Source organism: Azolla caroliniana, unplaced genomic scaffold, assembly GCF_043228905.1.
Source record: "Azolla caroliniana isolate FFs.n. ecotype wild unplaced genomic scaffold, voAzoCaro1.0.p SCAF_6, whole genome shotgun sequence".
NCBI classification, from domain to species: Eukaryota; Viridiplantae; Streptophyta; class Polypodiopsida; order Salviniales; family Salviniaceae; genus Azolla; species Azolla caroliniana.
The window spans coordinates 1,924,221-1,950,290 of record NW_028230441.1 but is presented as its reverse complement, the minus strand read 5'-3'; the positions used below and the strand labels follow the sequence as shown (position 1 = coordinate 1,950,290).

The window sequence follows — 26,070 nt, the reverse complement described above, 5'->3', positions numbered from 1 at the left end:
CCCAAATGGTCAAGTCACATGTGGTGCCGAGTCTTGACACACCTTAAAAAGATATTACCATAGCCAACACAAAGTGCTCTAAAACCTTGATGTCATGCTTTACCCTAAAATGTTGCTAATTTATCTGCAACCTTACCTTTCACTTGTGTCTCTAGAAGTGCATTGAGTAAGTCAATAACTACAATTTGCATATAAAAGTTAAGATTCCTTTTGAGTACATATAGCTCTCAAAGCTGACATAGCTTATTACTTAATATGTCTATTCTGGGTGCAAGTAGGTAGTGAATTTTATGATATGAGTTCTTGCAATGTTGTACAATTTATTAGTTGATATAACCACACTAGCTATAAGTAGGTAGTGTATTTATGGTATGAGATCTTGCACGTACAAGATTGACTTCAAAGCGCAACTAATGTGCTTGCGTAGCTATAGGTAGTTGATGAACTTTTGCTAGTTGATGTAGCCACATTGGGTGCGAGCAATTTGGCCTGTGTGAGTGAGAACATTGAGTAGGCCTAACTTTTTGAAGGAGTGTTGGAAATAAGTTTGAAACACAAAGTCATTATGTGCCCAATGATGAAGAGTAGGTTGTATGTTAGAGTGGTGCACTAATTGTGCCTCTAGCAATAATACCCCATCACCGGCTAGAAGTCCACTAAAATAGGTAGAGCCCAAAGGTTGTGATGTGCCATGGACATCAAATGGTACTCGATTGGTACTATTGTTATTGCATTCCTCCTTCAACCTTTTCAACAATGCTACTTTCATGGAGGGATCTGCTCTCCTTGTTCCTTGGTAGTTTGATAGCCTTGTATTCACAAACTTGCATGCAGTCGTCCCAACCGAGTGTGCGCCTGCGCATGATATCCATCCCCAATATTAGAAAAAAATAATTTACATGTGCGAAGACTAATCTATTCAAACATTGCAAAGTTCTCCCCAAGCTCTAGCTAGCCTATCCTTTGTTAAACGCCAACCTCTATTCGTCTTTGCCTCTCGTGTGTTTTACGATAAATACAACAAGTGTTAGGGGCAAGAAAGCATGGAAAAATTTTGCCCAAGGTCAAGTGAGCAAATGTATTATTAGCCAAAGAACATGTTCGCAGGTTGTGAACATATTGATATCTTATTGTCGTCTCATGGGTCTAGTTGACACCTGTATTTGTTAAGAGATAGTGTAGGTGTTGTCGTATGCCTCACATATGGCCCTCTTGCCCGACAATGTTAAACTATCCTTGACGCCTAAGCTTTAAATTTTATCTTCTCCAATATCAATTGTCATATTTGATTCGTCACACATGTATGGTTGACGCCTAACATTTGGGAGTGTCAAACTAAAATGGTGAGCACTGAGTACAATTAGCTGCATTTAAGACTTTGGGAGAAACCCACCATGATGTATATCATAGTATGAATCATACGTGCATTCGCATTCGTGTAAGAAAAACACCCTCAACGAATGATAAATACCATACTTTTGGATTAACTATTTATTATGAGGTAAATAAGCCTAAAAATGAAAATAAAAACATTAAAAAAATGGGGAAAAACAAAAATAAAACACAAGAATGTTTGAATAACATTCGCATTCGTTTTCCAACGTTGGAAAACGAATGTTATGCTAGACGAACACGAATTTCACGTACTATGATGTATATCTTTGTATCATGCTCGATGAGCAACAATATAAATTTTAGTCCTATATATAAATTTGAATCTCAAATGGTCAAGTTACTCTGGTCGTTTGTTCATCAGTAGTGTGAGGTGTTACTTAAAGCCCACATATATCTAGCTTCATGATTTATAAATTGGTAAAAGAGGACTTGGGAGTGTACTTGAAAGTTTGACGTGTAAGTAGATTTTCGATTCACTTGTATGTATCGAGGCTTTTGTGGTGTGGCATAAAGGCTTTTGCAAGTTCTAAAAGTAAAATAGGAATATCAGCGAGGATATGTATCCCTAACACAAAAGAACTATAAAGTTGACATTAACTAGATGTTAGGTTAGGGCCTAGGCTTATGTAGAAAGAACTATAAAGTTGACATTAACTAGATGTTAGGTTAGGGCCCAAGGCTTATGTAGCCTTTATAGGAACAACATACTCCAAGCCTCAAAGCAAAAGACAAAAGACGAGAACTCTATGTTTTTGGGAATGCTTTTTGAACATTGGGATGGGTAAAGCATTTCTTTGATCATGCCAAAGTCTTCACCCTTATCTCCACTCATAACATTAGATTTGCTTTTTGCTTTGTTTATTCCAAGTGTAGCCATCTTATTGAACCACAACTTCACACATGTCCACTCTTGACCATTTGGGCAAAAACATAACACTAATGTGCATAATTGTTTTATTACCATAGAACTTATTGTTAGCTACATAGAAATAATTGTTCGTTAATAGCTAGATACTTGTTTGTTACGTGCGCATAAAACCTGCTTATTAGTATGGAGAGCCTCCAAAAAATCAACAATGCAAGAAATAAACCAAGGTGCATTTGGAAGACATTTAGAAACAAAACCAATGAGAAAACTAGAGTCTCATAAAACTTACCCATCAAGGCCAGAAACTCTTGGGTGGTGAACCCCTTGGCATGAAAAGCTTGGAGGGCTATGTCCAACGAATTGTGATCATCGACATGCAAATCGGGGAGCATGGTCATGGCGTCAGAAGCTTTGGACATTGTGCCATCATGTCGGCCTAGGAGGAGCTCAAAGTGTTGGCCCCCAACCTAGTATACATTATGAGAACATGAGAAATTGAATGTTACATATTTAGCTTACAACACTAGGTTACATACCATGACCCCTATTTAGCTTACAACACTAGGTTACATGCCATGACCCCTATTTAGCTTACAACACTTGGTTACATACCATGACCCCTATTTAGCTTACAACACTAGGTTACATAGCATGGCGCTATTTTAGCTTACAACACTTGGAACAGTGACTCAATTCTAGATTTGCAATGCACTACAAATAGAGCCATAAAAGAACAATCCAACCTTATGATGCTCGATTCTTATAAGAAAAATGGAGTAGAAAGCGGGACTAGGTTTAACCAAGTAATTTGAAAACAAGAAAAAAAAAGGATTGATTCATACGAAATCATGGATTTTGCATTTGTTTTATTACCAAAGTGACTGCATCCCGAGATGCGATGGCGATGAGGTCGGCGCAAGAGACGGTGCGAGGGCACATACTCTCCATAGCTTCTTTGAGTTCATCAATGAGGTCAAAACTCTTTGTGAGGGAGAGGTTGGGCTCAGCATCCCGCTCTGCTACATTTGTCGGTGTTGATCTCAATAGGATGGATGCATCACAACCCTGCAAGAGGGTTTTCCACAATATTTTTAAAGGAATTTAATGAAACTACCAAACCTTGGCTAAGTTTCAAGTGTATATTTAATCTTAGTGACTAAAACAAATGCTAAGTATGTAAAAAAAAAAAACAAATGTTAATTAGGGAAAGAGAAAGGCTAATGAAATGTATGTTCAACAATTTGTAATTAAGTGTAAAAAATACTGCATAAGAGTAAGACCATACTAATTAAGTCTAGAAACAAATAGTCTAGAACTGAACTAAAGAATAATAATTAAGAACTAGTTTTAGGCTAATTGGAGAGGAGCTCGGAGTAGAGCTAAAGTGTGCTTAATTGAATGTACTTAGGGGGGTTTTAATCAAGATTAAGACTCACCCCAACGAAACAATCATGTAGAAGTAATCGAATCAAATTGGGTGCAATGGATTTGTCTAGATTATAGTGATTTTGGACGATGGAATGGATAGTTGATTCTGCAGAGGGGCACGTTTTATCATAGAAATGGAGCTCCATAGCCCGAGTGACAGTGATCAGCGGGGCGAGCATTGTGATTAGAGTAATTATCTTCATTAATCCAGGACTAGTCATCCTAATTAAGAATTCTATGGAGGAAAGGTTGGGAACTAAATCGCCCACCAAAGGTTTTATAGTTGTGTTGGAGTAAGTCTTTTTGATAGGGACAATTTTTTACATTATTCTTCTATGTATTCCTTGTGCATTGTCCCTACTTACATAACACATTCAAATCAATCTATTGTTTTTGGCCCATCCCCTAGTTTGAAGGTTCCGAAAAGCTATTCTATCCAAGGAGCCTCCTTTCACAATTTACACTTAACCCCGTTTGAAACTTGTCATATGGTATTTGTCCAAAACATGCATTCGAAATGAAAATAAGATGCGAGTCTTTGTCATAAGATATGAACTGAAAATTACTAATAAGTTGTAAGTTTAATTATGTGTGTTTTGGTAAGAAGATTGGGTTGGTGGTGAGGGGCAACAAGGTGCATTATTTATTCTTACCATGCCAATGTTCATCGTCAAAACATTCTTCGTTAGTTCCCAAAATATGCTAGAGTGAGTGTACGAGGGTTGCGCTCGAGGCAAGTGCACATTTGCAACTTTCCGTGATCATTGTATCGAAAGATGTACTACCTTGCCATTAAAAATTGCGCGGTGAAGCAAAAACTAATTCAAGATCAATGACATGTTTGATCCATGCCAAAAATTCATCACGAGATGCATCAAGAAATTTGCCAAAGATTTTACAGTAAATCATCTAGGGATAAGAAAATGCATGTGTAGTCCACCCACTAGCATCTAAGACTATGGTGGTGGTGGTGGTGGGGTAACAAAAGGGTAACATCAGAGTATGATTAAGTGTCAATTTTCCTGAGATTGAAGATTGCTCAATCATTACATTAATGTTTGTTTATTATGATGTTGAAAAGAGGAATTATATCTTGTGCAAATCGAAATCATGGTAGTCATGGGGAATGGCTACATGCACTACATCACGTACCCCTCTTTTAGTAAATTACATTATTAGTGAGAAATCTTAATATTGTGTGGAAGCCTACACACATAGTCTTATAGTTCACAATGGCTCATGGACAATTTTGTGCTGATAAGAACTCAAAGAACTTTCTAAACATGTGGTTGAATGTTAGGATCATACACAATTTCGTGTAATTAAAGAACATCATGAGCTTATTCTAAGTTGTTGATTGAAGCTTGAACATGAATGTAAATTCGGGCATACTTGAATTTGTTTGTACTAAAGACTCAAACCATGCATAAGGCGCATTGTTCATGGAAGACTTCACTTGAAGGGGGAGATTTTGTTTGACTAGGTCAAGTTCACCTTCTGAAGACTTGTTACACTTCATAACTTTAGCATCACACTTTAAAGTAGTAAAAAAGGAAAGAAAATTTTCACACATTGGTTGTAACTTTTAAATCCATAAGAAAACAAGCAACCTAGTAGCCACCATGAGAAATTTTGGGTCTAATTTTATCGGGTTGTGTGGTTTGTGTGGACATTGAATGTTGTTAGACCTGTCAACTCACCCTCAAGCTATCTACAAGGAATATGATTCCTTTTAGATTGCTCCTCTTTATGTTTTAGATACATATATACTATTTATACCTTGATTGATGCCTTCTTTTTCACTCAAAAGACCGTATACTATTCATTATCTAGATACAAATAATCACAAGAGTTCCTGAGTTATTTGCCTTGTCAAGGATATATATATATATAACTTGGAAGTTGCTTTTACCCCATTGATGTAAACAAATATTTTAATGAATCCTTAAGACAATGTGGAGACATTTGGCAAGAAATGTCTTAAGGTATCAAACTGATTTTGGTGAATAAATTCATTCCAAACCGAACCCACATGAACCAATTGTTTGCAATGTGGCGAGAGGTGATTTAGGAAGAGCACACGAGGTGACATGAACAGTTAATATATATATATATATATATTTGATGAAAAGGTATCAAATGTGTTAAGGTATCAAACTGATTTTGGTGAATAAATTCATTCCAAACCGAACCCACATGAGCCAATTGTTTGCAATGTGGAGAGAGGTGATTTAGGAAGAGCACACGAGGTGACATGAACAGTTAAGTACATATATATATATATTTGATGAAAAGATAGGAAACAATAAAAATAGTAGTACTAGATGTAGTAACGTAAAGGAGGTGTTTAGTAAGCAATAAATGTCTTAAAGCTATGCCAACAATGCAAATCACTACGTGATGTTGTATCTCTTTGTTGCAAATGTATCTAATGACAAAGACAATACACAAAGAATAAACTTTCACAAACTAAGTAGGGGAAGAGAAACGTGAAGTTATCATGAGAATAAGAAATAGAAATTATATAGAAATATTGGTGAACCTTTATATGTCCTATGAACAAATATTGTATAACTTGTGAACAAGAAATGACAATTATATAAAAATATTGGCTATCATAAAACCCATACAAAACATATAAACAACCATTGTATTAATTTTCAAACAGATACCACATAGCTCATGAACAAATACCATATAACATAAGAATAAGGATTGCATTATATTTTAACATTTAGAAGCAACTAAGAGAGAAGAGAAAGGAAAATAATATCCATGAGGAAATAGCAATAAGGTATAGATAGATAATCAGCCAATAGAACTAATACCATATAACTTGCAAACATATCCTGTGGAACACCTAAATGCTGAATCTACACAGCAGACTATAACTTTGATTGTTGCTGCCATTGAGAGTAATCATATTTACAGGAAATTATACAGCACATAATCTTGACACTTTGTGTTTTTCACATATGTAGGGAGTTTGATGAGCCTAAACAACGGGGGTCATTTTCTAGGTATCTACTAGGATGAATTGGCCTTCGCATGACCACAGTATCATAAATAGTCACCATGAAATAACAAGTATATTTTTGAAATAGAGTCATCTGTAAAAGAGTTGAAGAGTATAAATGCATTTTTAAAAGGTGAAACTTTTGATTAACACTAGTCATGGTAAAGAATCAATCATGAATATACCTACTCAGAAATTGCTGATTTGAACATAAAAGTTCACCCTAATTTAAGGCAACAGACAATATCACCCAATTCAATGTGAAGGAGGTTGGAGTTGACCTACAATCAGACTGACATAAAAACTGTTTCACACATCACCTTATACATCATCAGTGAGGAATTGCTGGTGACTATGAACTGGAAGAATTAAGATTTGTGTCTTCGAGAAAGAATAGAGGCTCCGGCCCAGTTGTCTTGTATGAGAACACCTTAGTCTTGCCAAAAGTCTTGGATTGCATTAGTCCCACAAAAAATATCATTATGATAATATCTAGGTTTCTAGTTGATATTAGGGAATTCTAGTGTCTCCTACCATTCCCAGGTAAGCATCCTACCATAATTAGAACATCTCCAAAATAGCATTGATTAGATGCCATAAGGCAAAGCAGGCTGAACTCTCTAATGGGAAAAAAACTCAGGAACTACAAAGGACAATTAATGGCATCTCATATCTTTCAAAACATTTGATCACGTGATTTTCAAGATTGATTGATAGAATTTACGATCAATCAAGACAATATACATATAAAAATGACTGGACCTCAAATATCTTCCACATCTTACAAATACCCTTGGAAAGGGTTAAAGACACAAGTGAACCTGATAATAGGTGTACCTATACATGAAAGCTAGCTAGGGACTTCGGCTTCAGTCGTCTCGATGATGTCTGTCTGTTGGAAAGGAGACAAGACCTGAGTTATCTGCTTTGATGATAGGGTCTCATGCTCCAAAAGTGCACTCGCCAGAGCATGCAATGCACCTTCATGCTGTACAACATCCAAATGAATGTTAATGTTATATTGCATCACTGATTCACTGGACAGCATAAGTTATCATCAATCAATCAGAAACCCTAAACTCTTTCTTAGAAAACAAAACTTTATAATCAGCACTCTTAATTAATCAACCTTTTTAACAACCTTACTGACAATATTGTGGAGATAAAGGACTCATATTACTTGTAAATGGGCTTCTCTTAAACCGTATCTTACGAGGATTTTAAGTGGAAGAGACCAAATTTAGTTAAAAATGGGCACCTTTTTAAGAAGGCATTGCACACGTTCATATGCTTCTTTCAACAACCTTACGACCTGCTTTACAAAACAACCTCCTAAGAATGTAAGAAAAAATATAATATAATATCTGGAGAATACATTTGCAAGATGATAATATATCATCACCTCTGCATCAATGTTTTTCTGTATGTCGTTACTTCTGTTCTGATCATCAACTGAAATAAATATAGGTCCAACAACATTACTCATTCCACATTCCGACACCTGCATGATACCATAGCATGTGGTTCAACTCATTATCAGATGTTTTCACATTATGTATGATTAGGTAAAAACAAAGTCTTGTACATGATACTTATACATGGGATGAGTTAAAAGCATCTTGCATAGGAAGGTTTTCATAGGATGAGGTGAAAGAATATTGTATAGGCTTCTTTTACGTTTTTCTAGATAGGAGGTGATAAAAGCATATTTTATATGATGTTTTTATGTAGAGTATGAGGTAAAAGCATATCGTATATGATGTTTTTATATAGGATGAAGTAAAAGCATCTTGTAGAAGATGCTCTTACGATCCTACGTAACAGCATTCTTGTATAGGATGGTTAGACATACCATGAGGTAACAGCATACTGTAAAGATGCTTTTATGCAAACATAACTTTAAATAGGATGATATAAAAGCATCTAAAAAACATGCTTTTACATAGAATGATATAAAAGCATCTTCTGTAATAAAAGCCTGCTATATAGGATATATTTACATAGAATGCAGTAACAAAGATCTTACCATATGCCGTGCAAGAGCGGTTGCATGTTGAAGATCGGTACGAGCTCCTGTTGTGACTTGATCAGTTCCAAATATCAGTTCTTCAGCAACACGGCCACCCATTGCAACATCTAGACGAGCAAGAAGCTGCATTCTGCTTATTGATGTCTCGTCCTTTTCAGGGAGCTGTGCCACCATGCCGAGTGCATTTCCTCTGGGAACAATGGTAGCTTTATGAATAGGATAGGCACCCACTGTATTGAACGCTACAACAGCATGGCCGCTTTCATGGTATGCAGTCAACTGAATAACGAAACAGCAACGGCAGTCAATGGATTTTAAATAGATTTCATGGGAGTCTGAATCGATTTGAGAAACAAGAAGACATTATGCACATACCACAATGTGAGGCATTGCCTCCTATTTGAGGATGTATTGGAGATGAATAATGAATAAACATATCATATAGATGGTTTTGGGGGGAGAGAGAGAGAGGGAGGGAGGGAGTTCAGTTTTAGCAAATAAAATAGATGTGAATTTGTAGTACAATGATGCAAACAAGAAACTACCTCTCCAAAGAGGAAGAAACAATTCAAAAGCAGGAGAAACATCAAGGAAATGGAGCAAAGTCTCAACTTACTTTTCTAGCCTCTTCTGACAGAACAAAAGACTTGCGCTCTGTTCCCATGACAATTTTATCCTTAGCAAACTCCAAATGAGCATTTGTGATTGTTTCCGTTCCCTCAACAGCAGCTTTTAAAGCAGCCATATTCACAAGATTGGCCAAATCTGAAAAAGATGAAACCAACAAAGAATGTACTATAAAATCTTTCCCTATACTACGACTTCTTTATATATTTGTCGTAAATCAGAGAAGTTCAGCACATATTCCTACCAGCTCCAGTAAAACCAGGGGTTCCTCTGGCTAAGAGATTCACATCAACATCTTTTCCCACAGGTTTGTTCAGCAAATAAAGATCCAAAATCTCTTGCCGGCCTCGTACGTCTGGGTTTGATACAACAATCTGCAGGAGCAGTAGCCACTTAATGGTATTAGATACTATTCAAAGACTTATTAATAATGTGGAAGATAATATCTGAGAACAGATCGCATCTTAAAAAACATACATGGCGATCAAATCTTCCAGGCCTAGTCAAGGCAGGATCGAGTATTTCTGCCAAGTTTGTAGCTGCAATAACGATTATGCCCTGCAGAAGAAACCACACTTCAATAAACTCATTATCCCAGGAAAAAGGGCTTACAAGAAACACAACAAAATCCAGACCTCATTGGACTCAAATCCATCCATCTCTACAAGAAGCTGATGAAGTGTTTTCTTTGTATGACCTTCCCATTGTTTCCGAGTTGATCCAATAGCATCTATCTCGTCAATAAATATTATACAGGGTGCCTGTATAGGAACAATCACTGTAATTGACGAAAAATCATCAAATAAGTATAACCTAGAAACTACCATCCAACACAATATCACCTTTTTCTTCGCAGACTGAAATAGTGCACGGACACGACGCGCACCAACACCAACAAACCTGTAGAATGTGCTTTGAATGAGAATACCTCTAGGATTGATGATGGAAAAATAGAATAAGCATATTACGTCATATGCACCCATCCAAGATCAGATAGGACCCGTTGATAAAATCATGTTCCTATACGTTGCCCAAAGTAGTAAAGAATCTAACTTTAAAGTCCCCACAAATCTTAAACAGCTTCAACTCCTAGGCTTCTATCTTAGGATTAAACTGATCATATGAATTTTGCTTAATGCAGATGCATAGCATATAAATTCAAATAAGAATCTAAGCTCTAGAGTATACAATAAAGAAACATTTACATCTCCTCAAATTCGGAACCCGCCCGATAGAAGAAAGGAACCCCTGCTTCGCCCGCTACCGCCTGCATCATGTACCCACAAAAGGAAAGGAAAAATTGCATTTTAATCATGGGAATAATATACAAGCGCAAATACAGAAAGGGTTTCAGAAACATCTAACCTTGGCAAGAAGAGTTTTTCCTGTCCCTGGGGGGCCTGTTAAAAGAACACCCTGGTATTCCAGGAAAATCATGAAACAGATCAGGAGTGTGAAATACAAGCAATGAATTTAAAAGTTGATTCTCAAATGTGCTTGATACTTCTTGTATCAAGAAAATGCATGTTGCTTTTCTAGCTAATCTTCATTCTACTTAACTTTCAAGTCCTCACATACCTTGGGTAGCTTGCCACCCAGACGAGTGAACTTTCCAGGGTCTTTCAGATACTCTACAATCTCTTCCAGCTCTTCTTTGGCCTCATCACACCCTTTTACATCATTGAATGTCGTTGTGTTCTGTTTTACAGACAGAAGTATCCAATAAATATGAGATGTGGTTAAAAAAAATGCATGGCCTGTTTAAAGGTGGAAATTGGGAAAAAGGGAAAAAAGGAGGAAAGCTACAAAGTGTGAATATGTTAGAAATATAAATATAATAACAAAAGGTAAGCAGCCTAGTGGTTAAGGCCACAGACTGTGGTGAAAAGGGTACAGCATTCAAGTCCTAACCAATGTGGAAAGTGGGCTACCCTTTTACACACTTTATGGAAAAGAGGAGGCTGAGCATTAAATGTGGTTGGCGGGCTGCCTCTCTCTATAAAAGGAGGGGCAGAGGGCTCATTTAGGTTTTTCCGTTCTTCATTTTTTAGGCATTCTTCGTTTCCGCATTTTGATGTGCCATTCTCCTTCTCCCTCTCACTTAGAGAGCTTAAGGTTTTCTCACTCTTATTCTTATTTTCTTCTCGACAATATTGTGGTCTTCATCACCATCGAGCTCATTGTGGTCGTTGAAGGGAGCACGAAGTGGCCAAAGACCACTACATCAACAAGGAGCCATTGCCATCAATAGTTGTCGACATCTCAACAACCCACTTGACTCACCCTCACCAGAAGCTCAAAGCCCCCATCATTCTCGATATTTTTTAGCATCCATAGAGGGGTACTTCGAAGCACAATGCCTTGATGCATGAATAAGCCACAAACATATGAGCTCAAGCATCTAGATGTTCTATTTAGTGTGATACTCAAGTCATCATCCCCTCTTAATATGTCATCTTAGCTTTCACGAATTGCACTATATGCAGAGCATGTAGAAAGCAAGTCATACTCTATCTCTACTAGCCCTTCTTTGCATTCCTTACATGCCTTTATAATTGACAAATTTTAATGTCATAATGCAAGTTCAATACCTAGTTTGTGTGATCAAGTATGAAGGAGTGGTGGGGCTCTATGAAAGTTAATACTCATGTTGGTAATGACATAAGGTTGACTACGATTAAAAGGCTTTATTGTCTTTTATTGAACCCAAGACTCAGGGTTGAATACAATCCAATGCGTTGCGCAGTGTGATAGGGCAGCTGCGAACTTCATCACATCAGTTAGAGATTGTGGTAGGCAAATATACATGAGTACCTTTAGAAGAAAGAATTTGCCAATTGTGTCATCAAGGAGTAGAATCCGAAGAACACTATGTTTGTCACTGTGGTGTCTTTTATGAAATAAGAGGGAGATATCATTGCCTCTTTAAACAAGGTTTTGGCACACTACACAAAGTAATAGAATATGAGGACCAACGATGCCTAGGACTTTACTTGCTAGAACTCAAGAGACATACGGAAAAGTTGTTGAAGGACAATGGTACCACCACATAAGCTCATCCACAAAGAACAATCAAAACTTTCTTTAGCCCCATCACTCCTACTAATGCTACAAGTCAATCAAGGGCTACACAAATGGGCTCCCACGCAAGACATAACAAAGGGGTTACAATAGATCGGGCAATAGCAATTTTTGTGCATGTGGGCCCCGGCCCCATGGAGAACGACCTTACCACCCTTGCTATCCACAAATAAAGACCATTATCTCCCGCCATCGCTCCTACTAATGCTACAAGTCAATCAAGGGCTACACAAATGGGCTCCCGTGCAAGAGATAACAAAGGGGTTACAATAGATCGGGCAATAGCAATTTTTGTGCATGTGGGCCCCGGCCCCATGGAGAACGACCTTACCACCCTTGCTATCCACAAATAAAGACCATTATCTCCCGCCATCACTCCTACTAATGCTACAAGTCAATCAAGGGCTACACAAATGGGCTCCCGTGCAAGAGATAACAAAGGGGTTACAATAGATCGGGCAATAGCAATTTTTGTGCATGTGGGCCCCGGCCCCATGGAGAACGACCTTACCACCCTTGCTATCCACAAATAAACACCATTATCTCCCGCCATTGCATGTGCTTCCCTCGCTTCGAAAACGTCTCCATTCTAGATCTTTCAAAGACAAAGTTATAATATATCTAACTTGAGAAGCTTACATGTGTCGAAAACCCTTTTATCTTATTTACTTAGTAATATTTATTTTATTTTGATTTTTTGTTCTCAAAGACAAGACAACACTTGAGATGTAATCTCTTGTTTGGTCTTATAGGCCATTTTGGCCTCTTAAAAGACATTAATATTTCTTTCTTTCTTTCTTTGAGCATCTTCCCACTTCTTCCTTAGTGGTTCCATTGACCTTTCCTCAATAAGTAGACATTTCGTAGCATCACTTGAAAGCTCTACGAGATCTTCTACACCCCATCTTTTGAATCATTTTTCAATGTTAATTACCCATCCCAATGACAGGATTTTGCTTATGTGATTCTTTTGCAGTTTACATCCAACATTCCAAGCAAGATGTGGTAATCTATGATTTGGCATATCCTTGACTTTTGTAATATATCTATATATTCTCATGATGAATACATTCATTATTGAATCCCATCCTTATCTAAATACTATTATCAGGATTCATCTGACATAAAAAATTCATAGTTCAAACAAAGAATTGACGGAGAAGCTAATACTGCACTACAGTGACATACATTTAGCTAACATACAGGATAACAAAATTACATCTGAATTGAAATCATGCTTAAAATTTAATGGCATCCATAAGAAGCTTTCCAATCTTCTAGAAAAATGCACATGCATATTGAACTAAAAGTCAGTTTCAAGAATTTTAATAATGTGTGACCGTATATTTCTGAGATATATTGACACTTTCCATGACCTGAAGAACTATCAGACAACATTCAGTGCAAACAAAAAATTTAGATGCATACAATATAGAGAATCGTGGATACAATATTGCCAAACATATACACAGAATGCTGTATTTCAAGAAATGGGTGGCGCATGGACACCATACCTTTTCAGGAATTGCATCTTTATTATACTCTTTGGGGGCATAAGAAGCAGCAGAACCAATACTAGTTGATGGACCCATGCCACCCATGTTATTGACGTACTTCCTTAATAATGCTGCAAACATCACCCTGCCAGATATATAGCAAAATTAGAACTGGTGGACATAATGTCTAATAAACAATTCATTAGAACTAAAACTCTAAAGAAATCGATCAATGTCATTATTCAAGACAGAAGAAATAGAGTGAGAATGGCAAGTACCACATTACACTAAAGAATATCATGAATAGACAGGTGGAGATGAGCTCTTGAACAAAACGCATAGATTTATTTGAGCCTTTTGCATCAACCTTCAAAAAAGAGATTGTAAATCATATTGTTAAACAGCTGTATGAGATCATCTTAGAAAATAAGAGAAAATCCCATGATGGTAGAAAAAATGCTAACTATTCTTAGCTGCATCACTTGAATGAAGTATATCGACTACTGCACTATTTTGCAAACAAGTTCTCTTGCATAAAGCTTGTGCATTCAATGATTCACGTAGACTAACAGATCTTGCTTGATTTTTACATGTCTCCCACAGACACATCAAGGTAATATCATCCTCACAGCCTCCTACCACCTAAACCATGAAATCTTACTTGTACTTCCAAATGGTCTAACATCACATCCTGGCATGAAATTTTTTCTCATAGACAAGAAGAAGATGATATGGAATGAGAAAGTAAAATACATCAACATACCAATGAACTAAAATAACTGTCAAAACGGAAAATGTTTCTCAGAGACAAGGAGATGGCACAGAATAAGAATGAAAAGCACATAAATATACTGATGAACTAAAATAGCAGTCAGCTAAGACTTGGACTCCACCTAAGACTTGGAATAATAAGGCAAAGCTTGGAATAAAAAGTGCTGAATCATTCTTGGAATAAAGAAGGCAACATTTGGAATAGGAGGAAAAAATAACAGTTTCAGAGACTATTCCATAAACATAAATGGAACCCACCAAGGTAACAAATGATGCCCTCATCAAAGAATATAGTATCCATCAAGTATATCAAGGAATAGAACACTTGGCATAGACATGGCCGCATCGACTGGACACAGTGATGAATGTCATCAAAATTGCCAAGACCCCCAAAAACATATAGATCAAACTTTTACAATGGGTCATTGAGAAACAACGAATGATAGCATAATTCTTCAATAAGTGACAAGGTTGATATACCCTGTCATGGCAGGATCTCAAAACATGAAAATTTGTGACAGATTCTCCAACTGTTCCAAGGATGTCTGAGAACCATCAGTCAATCCCTGAATGTGCTTTGTTGGATCTTGGATCAGGCCAATCCCTGAATGAATCTCGATTTTAAAGGTTCTCGTGACCTAAAAAACAAATTAGGTGGGAAACTGAAGCTAAACATGCTCGTACACTCAATGTTAATGCACACTCTAAAAAGCAGTCATAGTGACAGACAATCTTCTTCCATTGAACAGCAAAATGATCCACCTAGGAATCTGGAACAAGACTGGACTTGCCACCTGGACTCCCTCTCCCCTTCGGAAAAGGAACAATGCCCCTATTGTGGAGAAACACCATTAGAAGCAGGATATAACCCAGTAATATGGTAGTGTATACATTGGATTTTGAAGGAGCGTGATCGCAATATCTAGGAAAAGGCTTAACAAAAGCCCTTAAAACAACAAGTTACAATGGCAAGTATGTTGAGCACATATTAAAGTTATAAGAATAGTGCCATCTCATTCAAAAATCCAAAAATATGACATTTCTCTAAGTCAACCAACCAGTTCTCTTTTGAAACAGTTCTCTTACTGACTTGAAAGCTTCATATAAAATAAATCCTCTCTGGTATTGCATCCAACCATAAAACCGGACAATGCAAAGTATATAAAGGCTGACATTTGCACTTACCATCACAACATGTAGAGGATGCTTTTCCGTCATGCCTGGTGCGGTCAACGTTTCATCTAAACCCCCACTTGCACGTTGTTTCAGCTCTTGTAACTGGCCAGTAGAACATCTTAGATTTCAATTGATCATGCATCCATTGGACATCTATATAGTGAAAATAGCTACAAAATAAAGTACCAATGTAGGAAGTGTTGAAGTTCTTCCAGATCGGTCATCAGGAAGATACTCTGAAATAGAGTTTGTCAAAAGCAGTGCACGAAGATACTCCACAACTCCCTGGGCATCAGTTGCATGTTCTCTTTGTTCGAAACGTTTAATAACTGCTCCTGGACTGTCCAATGAATATAACCACATACAAATTAGCAAATTCAATGAATGGAACTGCAACCAGATTACGACAACATCCATGATATGTTTTCCAATTTATTATTTACTTTACATCGTAAACATGCAAAAAAACAATGAAATAGGATGTATGCAAGTTTGAGATTTGATGCAACAAAAAATTATAAGTTAGGAAACATTACAGTCAGTCCATGGAAGTTCCCAGACTGAGACTCAGATCGATAGTCCTAGCCAACCTTCTTTCCTGCTAAAACTCCTAGTTCAAGATACTATGGATTCTTGGGATTTCGGCCAGCCACCAAGTAGATTTAGCATCGAGATACTCTAAACTTATGTCTACAAACTCGACTCTAATACTATGTAAGAAACGGAAATGGAAGTATGAAAAAAGAATGAAATGTAAAACAAAGAAGTGAAAAGACTCTAAACTGAACCCATGCTATTTACCAAGAACCAAGAAAGTATGCATCCATACAGTCACGCTGTGGAGAGGTTCGGCCATCCTAAGTGAGCCAGAAGAGAACAAGCTGATGAACAAAGCTTGTCCCAATTATTTGACGTTATCTATAGGAAGAGTGGCAGAAGCCTACACCTCCCAAAAGCCACAGTAGTGAATAGCATGAGTAATACAGTCATTCATCGTAATGCAATTTCTAGTAAAAGCTTGAATGGTATAGAGTTCCCTTTTGCATCTAGCCAAAAAATGACATCACCAGAAAATTTTGGTGCAGTGTGTTGCTACCAAGAATTTGGTGAGTCAGTTGACAGTATATATATGAAATCATATGTAGGGGATAATTTCCTTGTCATTGGCTGTGTACATAACTCATCCACAACATGAAAGGTTGGATCCATTAAATGGTCTCTTTGATCGAATCTAAATCCATTATAATGATCCTTTTGGAACATAAAGAATGTAGACTTTCCTTAAGTTGCCAAGAAATACCTGTGCTTATTCAACTCCACAAGGAGAGCTGTTTGCTTCGCAGCATCCATAGGATTCGAATCAGCTTGTTTTGAAAGGTTCTCTAATCGTCGCTTCTCTTGCCATACACTCCACCCATTAATCACTTCTACCAATGGATTGTTCTTTAAGACCTTCAGTGTTGGTTCCCATATGGATCCCATGAATAGAACTAATCTTGGTATTGTAGAACTCAAACTAGATTCATTCGTATGATCTCGGTCTACACCTTTGCTATTTCCATTACTGAAAATAAGGTTGACACGGTCTGAAATATCTGCAATGACCGAAGGGATTCCTTCCTGAGATCCTGTGGTATCTTCATTAATGAATTGCATCTCTTGTGGATGTTTTCCTTGCACCATTTGATTATCTGTATCCATGAGCCAAATATCAGAAACGTTTTCTTTGTCTTTGCATTCATTTTCATAAGAAAAAGAAGACATTTTGACACCATTCTCACCTTCTTGGCTTCCATTTCCAAAAGAGGAAGATGACACCATATTAACATCATTTTCTTCGTATTCATTTCCATTTTCAAAATATGAGGAAGATGAAGAAGACGCTACTATATTGACATTATTCTCTTCTGCTTGACTTCCATCTTCGGAAGAAGAAGAAGAAGACATTGTATTGACAACACTTTCCTCTTCATTGTTTGCATTTCCAAAAGATAAAGACGGTAAAGAAGATACTACATTAACACCATTTGCTTCTTCTTTGCTTCCATCTCCAAATGATGGAGAAGAAAACGACACTCTATTAAAATTATTTTCTTCTTCTTTGCTTCCATCTTCAAAAGATGAAGTAAAGGACTTTATAACACCACTTTCTTTATCTACAAAGGATGGTGACAAAGAAGACACTGAATTAACACCATTTTCATTGCCTTCTTGCTTACCTTCTAGAGCATCATCATGTTTAGTATCACCAATTATATCATCTTCTTCCTTTAGGTTTTCCTCGTCACTAAATTTAGCGGAACCTTGGTAACAGAGTGTTGATGTGGTACTGGTACTCGTTATAAAGCTGCCGAGTAAAGATGATTTATGTGTTAATTTTTTGTTCGGATGTTCAATAAATAGATTTTTCCTTGAAAGGTAGAAGAAATTGAGCTTTTTCCTTGAGCTGAACAGGGCAGGGTTGCATGAGTTACTATAGAAACAGAGCTTCTTCTTCTTCTTCTGCAAGCTTTTCTCGGATGACTGGAGAAGAAAAGCAGATTGTGGTCCTGTAGAGAGAAAAGAAGTTTGAGAGAAACACATGGTGAGGAAACAGTCACAAAATTATAGGTATAGGAACAAATCCTTCTTCTTCTTCTTCCTGTATCTCTGTCTGTGAACAGCTATGCTAAGTCATGGTCTGTTTGTGGGCGAATTGTTCACTGAGCAGAGAAGAAGAAGAGAGATGCTATGTGTGGTGGAGACGATATTGCAACCCAATTCAGAACACGCAGAGAGGCAGACAGATCAAAAAAATGCATAATACATAATATCATCATATTATGTACTATATCTATCTGTGTGTGTGTGTGTGTGTGTGTGTGTGTGTGTGTGTGTGTGTGTGTGTGTGTGTGTGTGTGTGGAGAAGGGTCCATCTATGTATGTATGTGTCTATCCCTGGGGATACCCCAAGCAAGCTATGGCCATGGTAGTTCCTCTTGCTTAAGAGCCAAATTACCACTACTATTACACATCAGAAAATCTACCAAAACAACTCTAGCCAACATGACGAGAAACCTTAACCTTTGGAAATATCGTCTCGCCCACTTGTTGTCCGGTCAACCAACCCTCCTAAATAGTTATATCTTCCTTTCATCCCTTCCCTTTAGTAAATGTTGGGCGAGTTCATCTCCCTTTTGTTAGCTTTGGGGGGCGTTGTTTGGGGGCATTAGAGTTTTGTTGCAACTTCTTTGAGAATTTGGTGACCTTTTTCTTAAAGTTCTTTTTAACCCTAGATCTCCTCGCATTGCAATTGCAATGAGCACTTTGTGTCACCATGTTCTATATCTCATCTTTCTTGCACTCAATATGATCATGTTTTTTTATCAATCCTAATGGTAGTAACCTTGAGTGGTCACATCATATAGACTCGGTTCTTGACATTGACTAGAGTAGCAATAGCCATACCCTTTAATTCCATCACCTTCATAGTTGCCCTTGGTATCATTGTAATTTGTATGTTTATACAAATGGTAGTAATAATAATAATCAATATTGCTCGTAGATTTTGCATCTCCTTGGTTTGCAATTTCACTTTTGTATCATCCCTTGTGGTAGTATGCTCATGTAATGAGTTGAAGGGCATTTAATCTAAACCATGCTCGTGTGCATGATTGAACTAAGGATTTGAATTGACCATGGAATCATATTTAATGGAAAACACAGTGAAAGGATCACCATGTCTTATATTCCTTATAATATCAAACCATGGCTACAAAGGGTGAATTTGTAAACGTATCTTTTAAGAGCAACTATATCTCAAATAAAAACGTGTCTTTTGTTTGAAATGAACCCAAACAACAAATCCAATTATTCATTTCAAACATATAATATTGTGAAATGAACAATATTATATTGGTTCATGTGTAAATTGTAACTTTGATGTTTTCATACAGTTTAACATGCAATGCCTTCTTTTCACACATATAAGAGGAGAAAGGGAGATGTACAAAGAGTTTTCTAATTTATCTTGAATCTCTTCTTTGTGAGTCAAGGAACCATTCGAGACCAAACATTGACATAAAGTTGCAATATAGATACTTGTCAAACATTGAAGATCAAAAACATATTCACTTATGCAAAAACTACAATACAAAATCTTTTGGTATATCTTATCACGAGATTAAGGAATCCTTTTGACCAAAGCACGTGACTATATGACGAGAAAGATCAAGCTTGACATTGCAATAAAACCAATTGTTGGGTTCACACAACACACCAACTATTTTAAAAAACTTGTTTGAGAGATGCATGATTCTCATTGTGTGCATGTGTTTAATTAATTATCTATGCATTCAGACAGCTGTGGGGGGGGGGGGGGGGGAGAGTTATTTTCATTAACTGCACGCTTGCAGTTCCAAAAGAATTGGACTCATTTTTGGATCTGTCATTAGGACACCAAAATGTCAACAAAATAAAAAGACACTATGTAAAAGTTAAAAACATTCAGCAACGTGCATGTTTATTGCATAAATGAGGCATCATATATTAGATGATTTGCACACATCATTCATTCTCCTCATTTCACTCTCTCATCTCCAATCCAATTATTCTTCAACTTAGGTCCAGTGGGCCCTTGTTCATGAGAGAGTTCCCGTGGCAACTTACTTATGAATGATTGTAATGTAATTGACAGCTTCCTAGGGAATTTCTGGATGAGCTTATCCACTTGGGTTCTCCACTTGTATATGACCTTTGGACCCCATTCACATGCATAAAGAAGCCATTTAGGTTCCATTAATGGACACCCAACTCCATCCAAATACTCAGCCGAGATGATTTCATAGTTTTTCCCTACATCCAATGAAAAGTTACTGCGTGAAGTATCGTCCCGAAGCCCAATCCCGACTCTCGCATTTCCTTGTAGTACAAGACCTGAATGAGGATAGCTCGCATGGCCATGCCTTGATGCATAGACAACAACATGATTCCCATGATCATACTCGACCTTTGATGCATCCACCCAGAAACCACTACTGTGTTGCGCAAAGTAAACACTCATAAGACGTCCACTGAAATTGTTGATCCGAAGTGTGATATGTTCCCAATCCGAGACATGCTCCCCAAGCTTTCCCATGGGTATATTCACAAACCCTAGTTTCACAATAGATGGACCATTGAACGGGTAGTATATCCATACTACAAGGTCTGTAATAATTCCTCCGAGCATGGGCTTAACTTGCACATACCCTTTTGCACTAGCGAGATTTCCTTTCTTTATTCCCTCTCCGTCCAGAGGCAGACTGATCCAATGATTTCCATCATTTAGACCTCCTGTCGGTAGATTAAAACCATCTAAAGCCAGCACCTGAGGTGCACATTCCAGCTCTTTAGTGTTTAGAAGAGCACCTTGCTCAAAGAACCAAGTAACCGATGAGGGAAAGAATCTCTCTTTTGGATGAAAATAGTACATGGGCCCATACTCGGACATCAAAGCATGTATCTGCTCATGAGTAGGCATGGAGCTTGTGAAATTTGGAGAATCATTCTTCAAGCAAACAACATCTTCAAGCATGTAACCCTTTCTGATATATCTAGCGTTACATGAATGATTTAAGCATCCAAAAGTACCGATTGGGATACCTTTCTCATGCATACCAATTGAACAAGGGTGCATAGCCCAAACACTGAAAGTGTTATTTGTACTATTACGATAATAATCACATGTTGTAGTACTCCAAAGTTCATCGGCTATCTTACATGAAACTGTAAGGTCAGATCGAACGCACATGACCTCACACATACAAGGTTTCACTGAGGTACATGTCACTACATAGCCTAATGGAGAATAGCCCTCTGGGGCAAGGGGTAACCAGAAGAACGGCAAGGTTCTACACTTTCGGTTCCATCTGATCATGTCGTTACTCCAAATCAACTTGTAATCAATGGGTCTCTCAAGAGGCTTTTTCTTTGTTATAATATTCAAATCTATATTTCCAAGTGTTTCTCCAATGGCCTCATCCAAAGTAATTTTGCTAGCCTTGGCTACCAAGAGGGACCCATGAATTAAGGTCCCCAGGGTAGGAGTAGTTGGAGCCATAGAACTTGTGTTTCTCTGGCAATAGTATCCAAGGCAATGAAATTCCGCTGGAACATTGATAGGTTTGCAGAATGCTGTTGATTCTTTAATTCCAGTACTATCATGTTTTGTGTCACTCCAGATGACCTCGAATGTAGTAACCTCAGCAATCTCGAGTTCCCTGGTTGAGATGTTTCCCCGTGCAAACCCCATGGTGCCCATGGCCATGTACGCACACTGCCTCTACAACATCGGATTTTCAGACAAAATGTAAGATACAATATGTTCCATATTATCACAGCATGAGCGATTTATTCTGATTCTGGATGTTGTATATAAGAGTTCATCATGAAGGTGGTTCCACCTACATATACATATTAGCAAATATGTAATCCAATGGAACAGTGCAAATGTTTGCATAGAATGATAAGACTTCATTGATTCATGCTCTGTTTTTTGCACTTTCACGAGTGCTACTGCCCGAGGTCTAATAACGATCTATTCCATCCAACTTTTACTACATACATAGTACATACACAGATGCATGGAGGAGATCAAGCTTACCTTGAAGAAAAATGGGGGCAACAAGATGTAAGGTTCACAGACCAAGCAACAACTTCTCAGCCAAAATAGAGAGAGCATACGTAGTCCTCGTTCATTTTTCCTGCCTGTTTGCTACTCTAATAATGTTTCAATCCTGTGAAACATGGAGACATGCATGCACACATACACACACACGCACGCACGCACGCAGGGGTTATATTAATATATTCTCTGATGTTTCACACAGTCCATGGGCCTGCTATATTTTTTACTACCATTAATGTCACTGTCGGTGTCATGCAGTCTTTCTCTCTACATGTGAAACGTTGTCTCGCACCCCTATAGTAATTTCCTTATGGAAGGTTCTGGTCTTCTTAGTTATAAGTTATAACCTATTCATAGAGGTTGTGTACATAGGGATCTGAGGGGTTACAAGGCCCTCACATGTTGCCGACATTTACAAGGCTTACACACAAGGTTCTTAAGCCATCTCATAGATCTAGCTCTTGCCTATCCTATCCCATCTTCTCTTTAGTCATGGCTTCCATACAATGTTATTTTGTCATGTACTAACTTTTCTTGTGTTATAGAATCTGAGTGTCAAACCTCCTACGCAAGCTCTTGCAAACATTTTGTTTTGTGTTGTCTTGTGCAAGTTTTTGTGTATTGAGTCCTCTTATTTTAGGGTTCTCCACTCTGTGTGTAACTATTTGCATGGTAGTTGAGGTGCCATGAAAGCTTGTTGTTGATGACTCTATTTAGTGTGATGACCGAACTACACTCTTAGCATTAATAATGAAAAATATGATCACACTAACCTAGAAAGAACACCACCAACCCTACTATTTAACCTAAATCAGCATAACTAGTTGATGTTTAGGCAACTTATTTTGTGAACAATAGAATGCAAATCCAAACTTAATGATATGTTCCATGATTACAGGATTCAAGGTGTTGCAAAAACATGTTTAAATTAGCTAATTAAGTCAGATTACTGCAATTCTTTAACAAACAGAAAATGAATTCAGCTTTATTATTATTAATAACATACTTATCAGGTTCATAGTTGGGCTTTTGAAGAGCGTTATTACTTCATACTATATTCATATAGAATCAAAGGCCTGCTGTAAAGCACATAGCACACAAACTTCAAACGGGAGCATTGATGTGCAAATAACATCCATAACCGTCAATTTGGGCCAACACAAGATCCAGATTGGGTTGGTTGACCCAATACTATATCTAAAACTCGTTTGTGATTGTAGATTTATGACTAATTAGCCAATAGTACGAGGATGCAAGAGTGCAACAGATATGGATGCTTCATTGCTGACATGCTCAAACATAGAACACATTCAACCACACAAAGAATGCATTCAAACCAGCTAATATGCATATCCAATCAGAAGTTCTAATCATAAAACTACAAGTTAACTCTACAAATAGAAAGTTAGATCTTGAGGATCTTACAAAATGAAGTGTTGGAATAGCAACTGTAGCGGATTTCCAACAATGTCAAGGGAGGCTTTTCAGAACAAATAAATTCCTATGGATCACTTACTAGTTATGTAGAATGTATTTCACACTCTTTCTTACACACAATCCCGTATCTGTCTCTTGATTTTATCATGTCTTAATTTGACAAAAATACTTATACAAGAAATTTGGTTCCATAAAATCCTATCCATGGATTAGTGTGTTGCCTCATTAGACTCAATAAAACTGGTTTGCCTCAAATCATACAATCTGAATGCAACTGGGACAACAAAATCACTCTGTAAACTTTATATTTCAAACTAAAATCTTGAAGTTAACTGAATAGAAAGAAACTTATGCTCAATTATGCCTTCAATTGCACATTCAGGATGAATGGTGATTGAACAAATTCCTCAAAGTCAGTCACACCATTTCTTTTTACATCAAAAAATGCAAATACTTGTATGTGCATTATGAAAGTCACTAAAAATAGGATCACTACAGAATGTATCACAAAATAGACAAACTAAACCCAAACGATCATTATGTATGGATATTGATGATAAGATGCTTGACCACGCCTCAGTATATCTACCTCTAACTAGTGCTAGGAAGTTAGAAAAGCTTACTCTATCTGAAAAGCATCTTCTTATGTTGCCATCTTGGAACAAAGTTAGCTGAAACTCCTATAAATGAAACAACTAAACAGAAGCACTAATACATCAGTAAAATCAGATTAAATAGGAAAATAACACTCTCTTACATTATGTATTATGTATTAGCCCATCTTGGATCAAGCAATTGCTATATTTCTTACACAGCTCATGAAGAACTTCTAGTTAACTGCCACCAACTGGAAAGGAGTGCACACATTAGTGAAAAAGCTCTACATTCTAGTTACGTGAAGAATACTAAATTTCACATGGATACGTGAGGGTAGGATTAGGAATTCAAATCGCTATCATATATCTTAGCAGTCACTGAAAACAAGAAAGAAAAAGGTCTATCATGGGACACAAAGTGCTATCAAGATCAACTAACTTTTTTTGGATCTTCGCTATGTTTACAATGTGGCCAAGGAAGATCTAAAATAAGCTAGTTTATGTTAGTTCAGGATCTCTTTGGTTCAGAGAAATAATATAAAGCCAAAAAAATCCCATATGTTACACCAAACTTTAGATTGAACTTACACTCAGTTTTTGCTGCTAAATTTTGGAAGGCATTGTAATCTTGAGGTTGCTTACTTGTTAACAAACCGACATGATTGAAGAGAAATCTGATTGATGTGGCAAGGCCACATCACCAATGCCTAAATCTGCACCAGACGCTTTTTCCTGATAATGAGATGATATTTTGCACCCTAAACCCATGCATAGAAATCTTAGCGAATTTGCAAAGAATCAAAAGTCATTTTATAGGATAGTGAATTAAAGCACATCAGAGAAAATAAGATATTCCTCTACTATGCATAGAAATGTTATGACCAGAGAGAAACCTTCGATGTCTAAAATCTGCAAAGAATAAAATAGACCTTTTTTCCGATAGATAATTGAAAGCTACTGCAACGAAAATGAAACGTTTTCTCAACCGTACGCAGGACAGATGGTATTCAGTAACGATATACATAGAAATGCATGAAGCTTCAAAATGAGAAACAATTAAAAGAAAAGAAAGAAGAGTATGAAGATAGCAGTAGTTTGCTTGCCATTAACGTCGTCTTTAGGCTGTAATTCTATGTGGTCCACGATTCCTGATGGCATGGTATATGGTGTCAGTAAATTGATCAAGCTTCAAATTAGCGAAACAACGAAAGAATGAAGACGAAGATGAAGAAACTGTGTGTCAATGGAAGCTCAACACCTTAAAGCTTTGAGTTTTGAATTTTGGCTTTATTTCCATGTCACATCACACCGATTCAGACACAGGTATAAAACAAGGCATACTTTACATATAAAACAAGGCAATTTGTTAAACATTGTTGTTATCCTTCAAGTATAACCTAACGAGATGACACCCATTACTATTCCTTACTTCATTTCTCTCATGATTTACTCTCAAAAGCCAATCAGTTTTAGTTTGGATGGCCTTCTCTAACTAATAGAGAAC

The 26,070-nt window shown here is 37.2% G+C and overlaps 3 protein-coding genes across 12 annotated transcripts; all 3 read right to left on the bottom strand.

Moving 5' to 3' along the window:
• Positions 1-268: 268 nt before the first annotated feature.
• LOC147862490 (peroxidase 66-like) lies at positions 269-3,950 on the bottom strand. The gene is made up of 4 exons (XM_087321827.1): positions 3,700-3,950; positions 3,137-3,328; positions 2,553-2,730; positions 269-855 (listed from the first exon to the last, which is right to left on the bottom strand). Exons 1-4 carry the CDS (start codon positions 3,910-3,912, stop codon positions 452-454), a joined length of 987 nt encoding a protein of 328 aa, XP_087177953.1. The 5' UTR covers positions 3,913-3,950; the 3' UTR covers positions 269-451.
• Positions 3,951-7,381: 3,431 nt separating this feature from the next.
• FTSH11 (FTSH protease 11) lies at positions 7,382-18,668 on the bottom strand. 2 transcript variants are annotated; one of them, XM_087321122.1, is made up of 18 exons: positions 17,669-18,668; positions 17,188-17,578; positions 16,074-16,227; positions 15,897-15,989; positions 14,219-14,307; positions 13,959-14,085; positions 10,942-11,061; positions 10,729-10,779; positions 10,569-10,630; positions 10,206-10,263; positions 9,999-10,124; positions 9,841-9,921; positions 9,608-9,737; positions 9,353-9,501; positions 8,734-9,015; positions 8,110-8,208; positions 7,966-8,019; positions 7,382-7,695 (listed from the first exon to the last, which is right to left on the bottom strand). In XM_087321122.1, exons 1-18 carry the CDS (start codon positions 18,468-18,470, stop codon positions 7,558-7,560), a joined length of 3,006 nt encoding a protein of 1,001 aa, XP_087177248.1. In that variant the 5' UTR covers positions 18,471-18,668; the 3' UTR covers positions 7,382-7,557. The 2 variants fall into 2 exon arrangements, with proteins under 2 accessions (XP_087177248.1, XP_087177247.1); XM_087321121.1 differs by having other exon boundaries at positions 17,188-18,668.
• A 1,664-nt stretch (positions 18,669-20,332) lies between these two features.
• Positions 20,333-25,777, bottom strand: LOC147862488 (hypothetical protein At1g04090-like). 9 transcript variants are annotated; one of them, XR_015529967.1, is made up of 5 exons: positions 25,460-25,777; positions 25,209-25,298; positions 24,594-24,650; positions 23,484-24,244; positions 23,156-23,268 (listed from the first exon to the last, which is right to left on the bottom strand). XR_015529967.1 is itself a non-coding variant. In XM_087321559.1 (4 exons), exon 4 carries the CDS (start codon positions 22,171-22,173, stop codon positions 20,446-20,448), a length of 1,728 nt encoding a protein of 575 aa, XP_087177685.1. In that variant the 5' UTR covers positions 22,174-22,309; positions 24,594-24,650; positions 25,155-25,298; positions 25,460-25,777; the 3' UTR covers positions 20,333-20,445. The 9 variants fall into 9 exon arrangements, 7 of the variants coding, with proteins under 7 accessions (XP_087177685.1, XP_087177687.1, XP_087177682.1 ...); XM_087321559.1 differs by lacking the exons at positions 23,156-23,268; positions 23,484-24,244 and adding an exon at positions 20,333-22,309 and having other exon boundaries at positions 25,155-25,298; XM_087321561.1 differs by lacking the exons at positions 23,156-23,268; positions 23,484-24,244 and adding an exon at positions 20,333-22,188 and having other exon boundaries at positions 25,155-25,298.
• Between the last annotated feature and the right edge of the window lie 293 nt (positions 25,778-26,070).

Bases quoted from the DNA above. Each gene is read 5' to 3' on its own strand.
- LOC147862490 (XM_087321827.1), bottom strand. From the start codon at position 3,912: ATGACTAGTCCTGGATTAATGAAGATAATTACTCTAATCACAATGCTC. The intron at 3,329-3,699 runs GTGAGTCTTAAT...ACCCTCTTGCAG, and splicing joins TACATGATTGTTTCGTTGGG to GGTTGTGATGCATCCATCCT. The intron at 856-2,552 runs GTAAGTTTTATG...TATCATGCGCAG, and splicing joins AGAGTTTCTGGCCTTGATGG to GCGCACACTCGGTTGGGACG.
- FTSH11 (XM_087321121.1), bottom strand. From the start codon at position 18,470: ATGTGTTTCTCTCAAACTTCTTTTCTCTCTACAGGACCACAATCTGCT. The intron at 10,631-10,728 runs GTTAGATGTTTC...TACATGATGCAG, and splicing joins GAAAAACTCTTCTTGCCAAG to GCGGTAGCGGGCGAAGCAGG. The intron at 9,502-9,607 runs GTAGGAATATGT...CATCTTTTTCAG, and splicing joins CCCTGGTTTTACTGGAGCTG to ATTTGGCCAATCTTGTGAAT.
- LOC147862488 (XM_087321555.1), bottom strand. From the start codon at position 22,587: ATGCTCTCTCTATTTTGGCTGAGAAGTTGTTGCTTGGTCTGTGAACCT. The intron at 22,189-22,509 runs GTAAGCTTGATC...CCGATGTTGTAG, and splicing joins TGCCCCCATTTTTCTTCAAG to AGGCAGTGTGCGTACATGGC.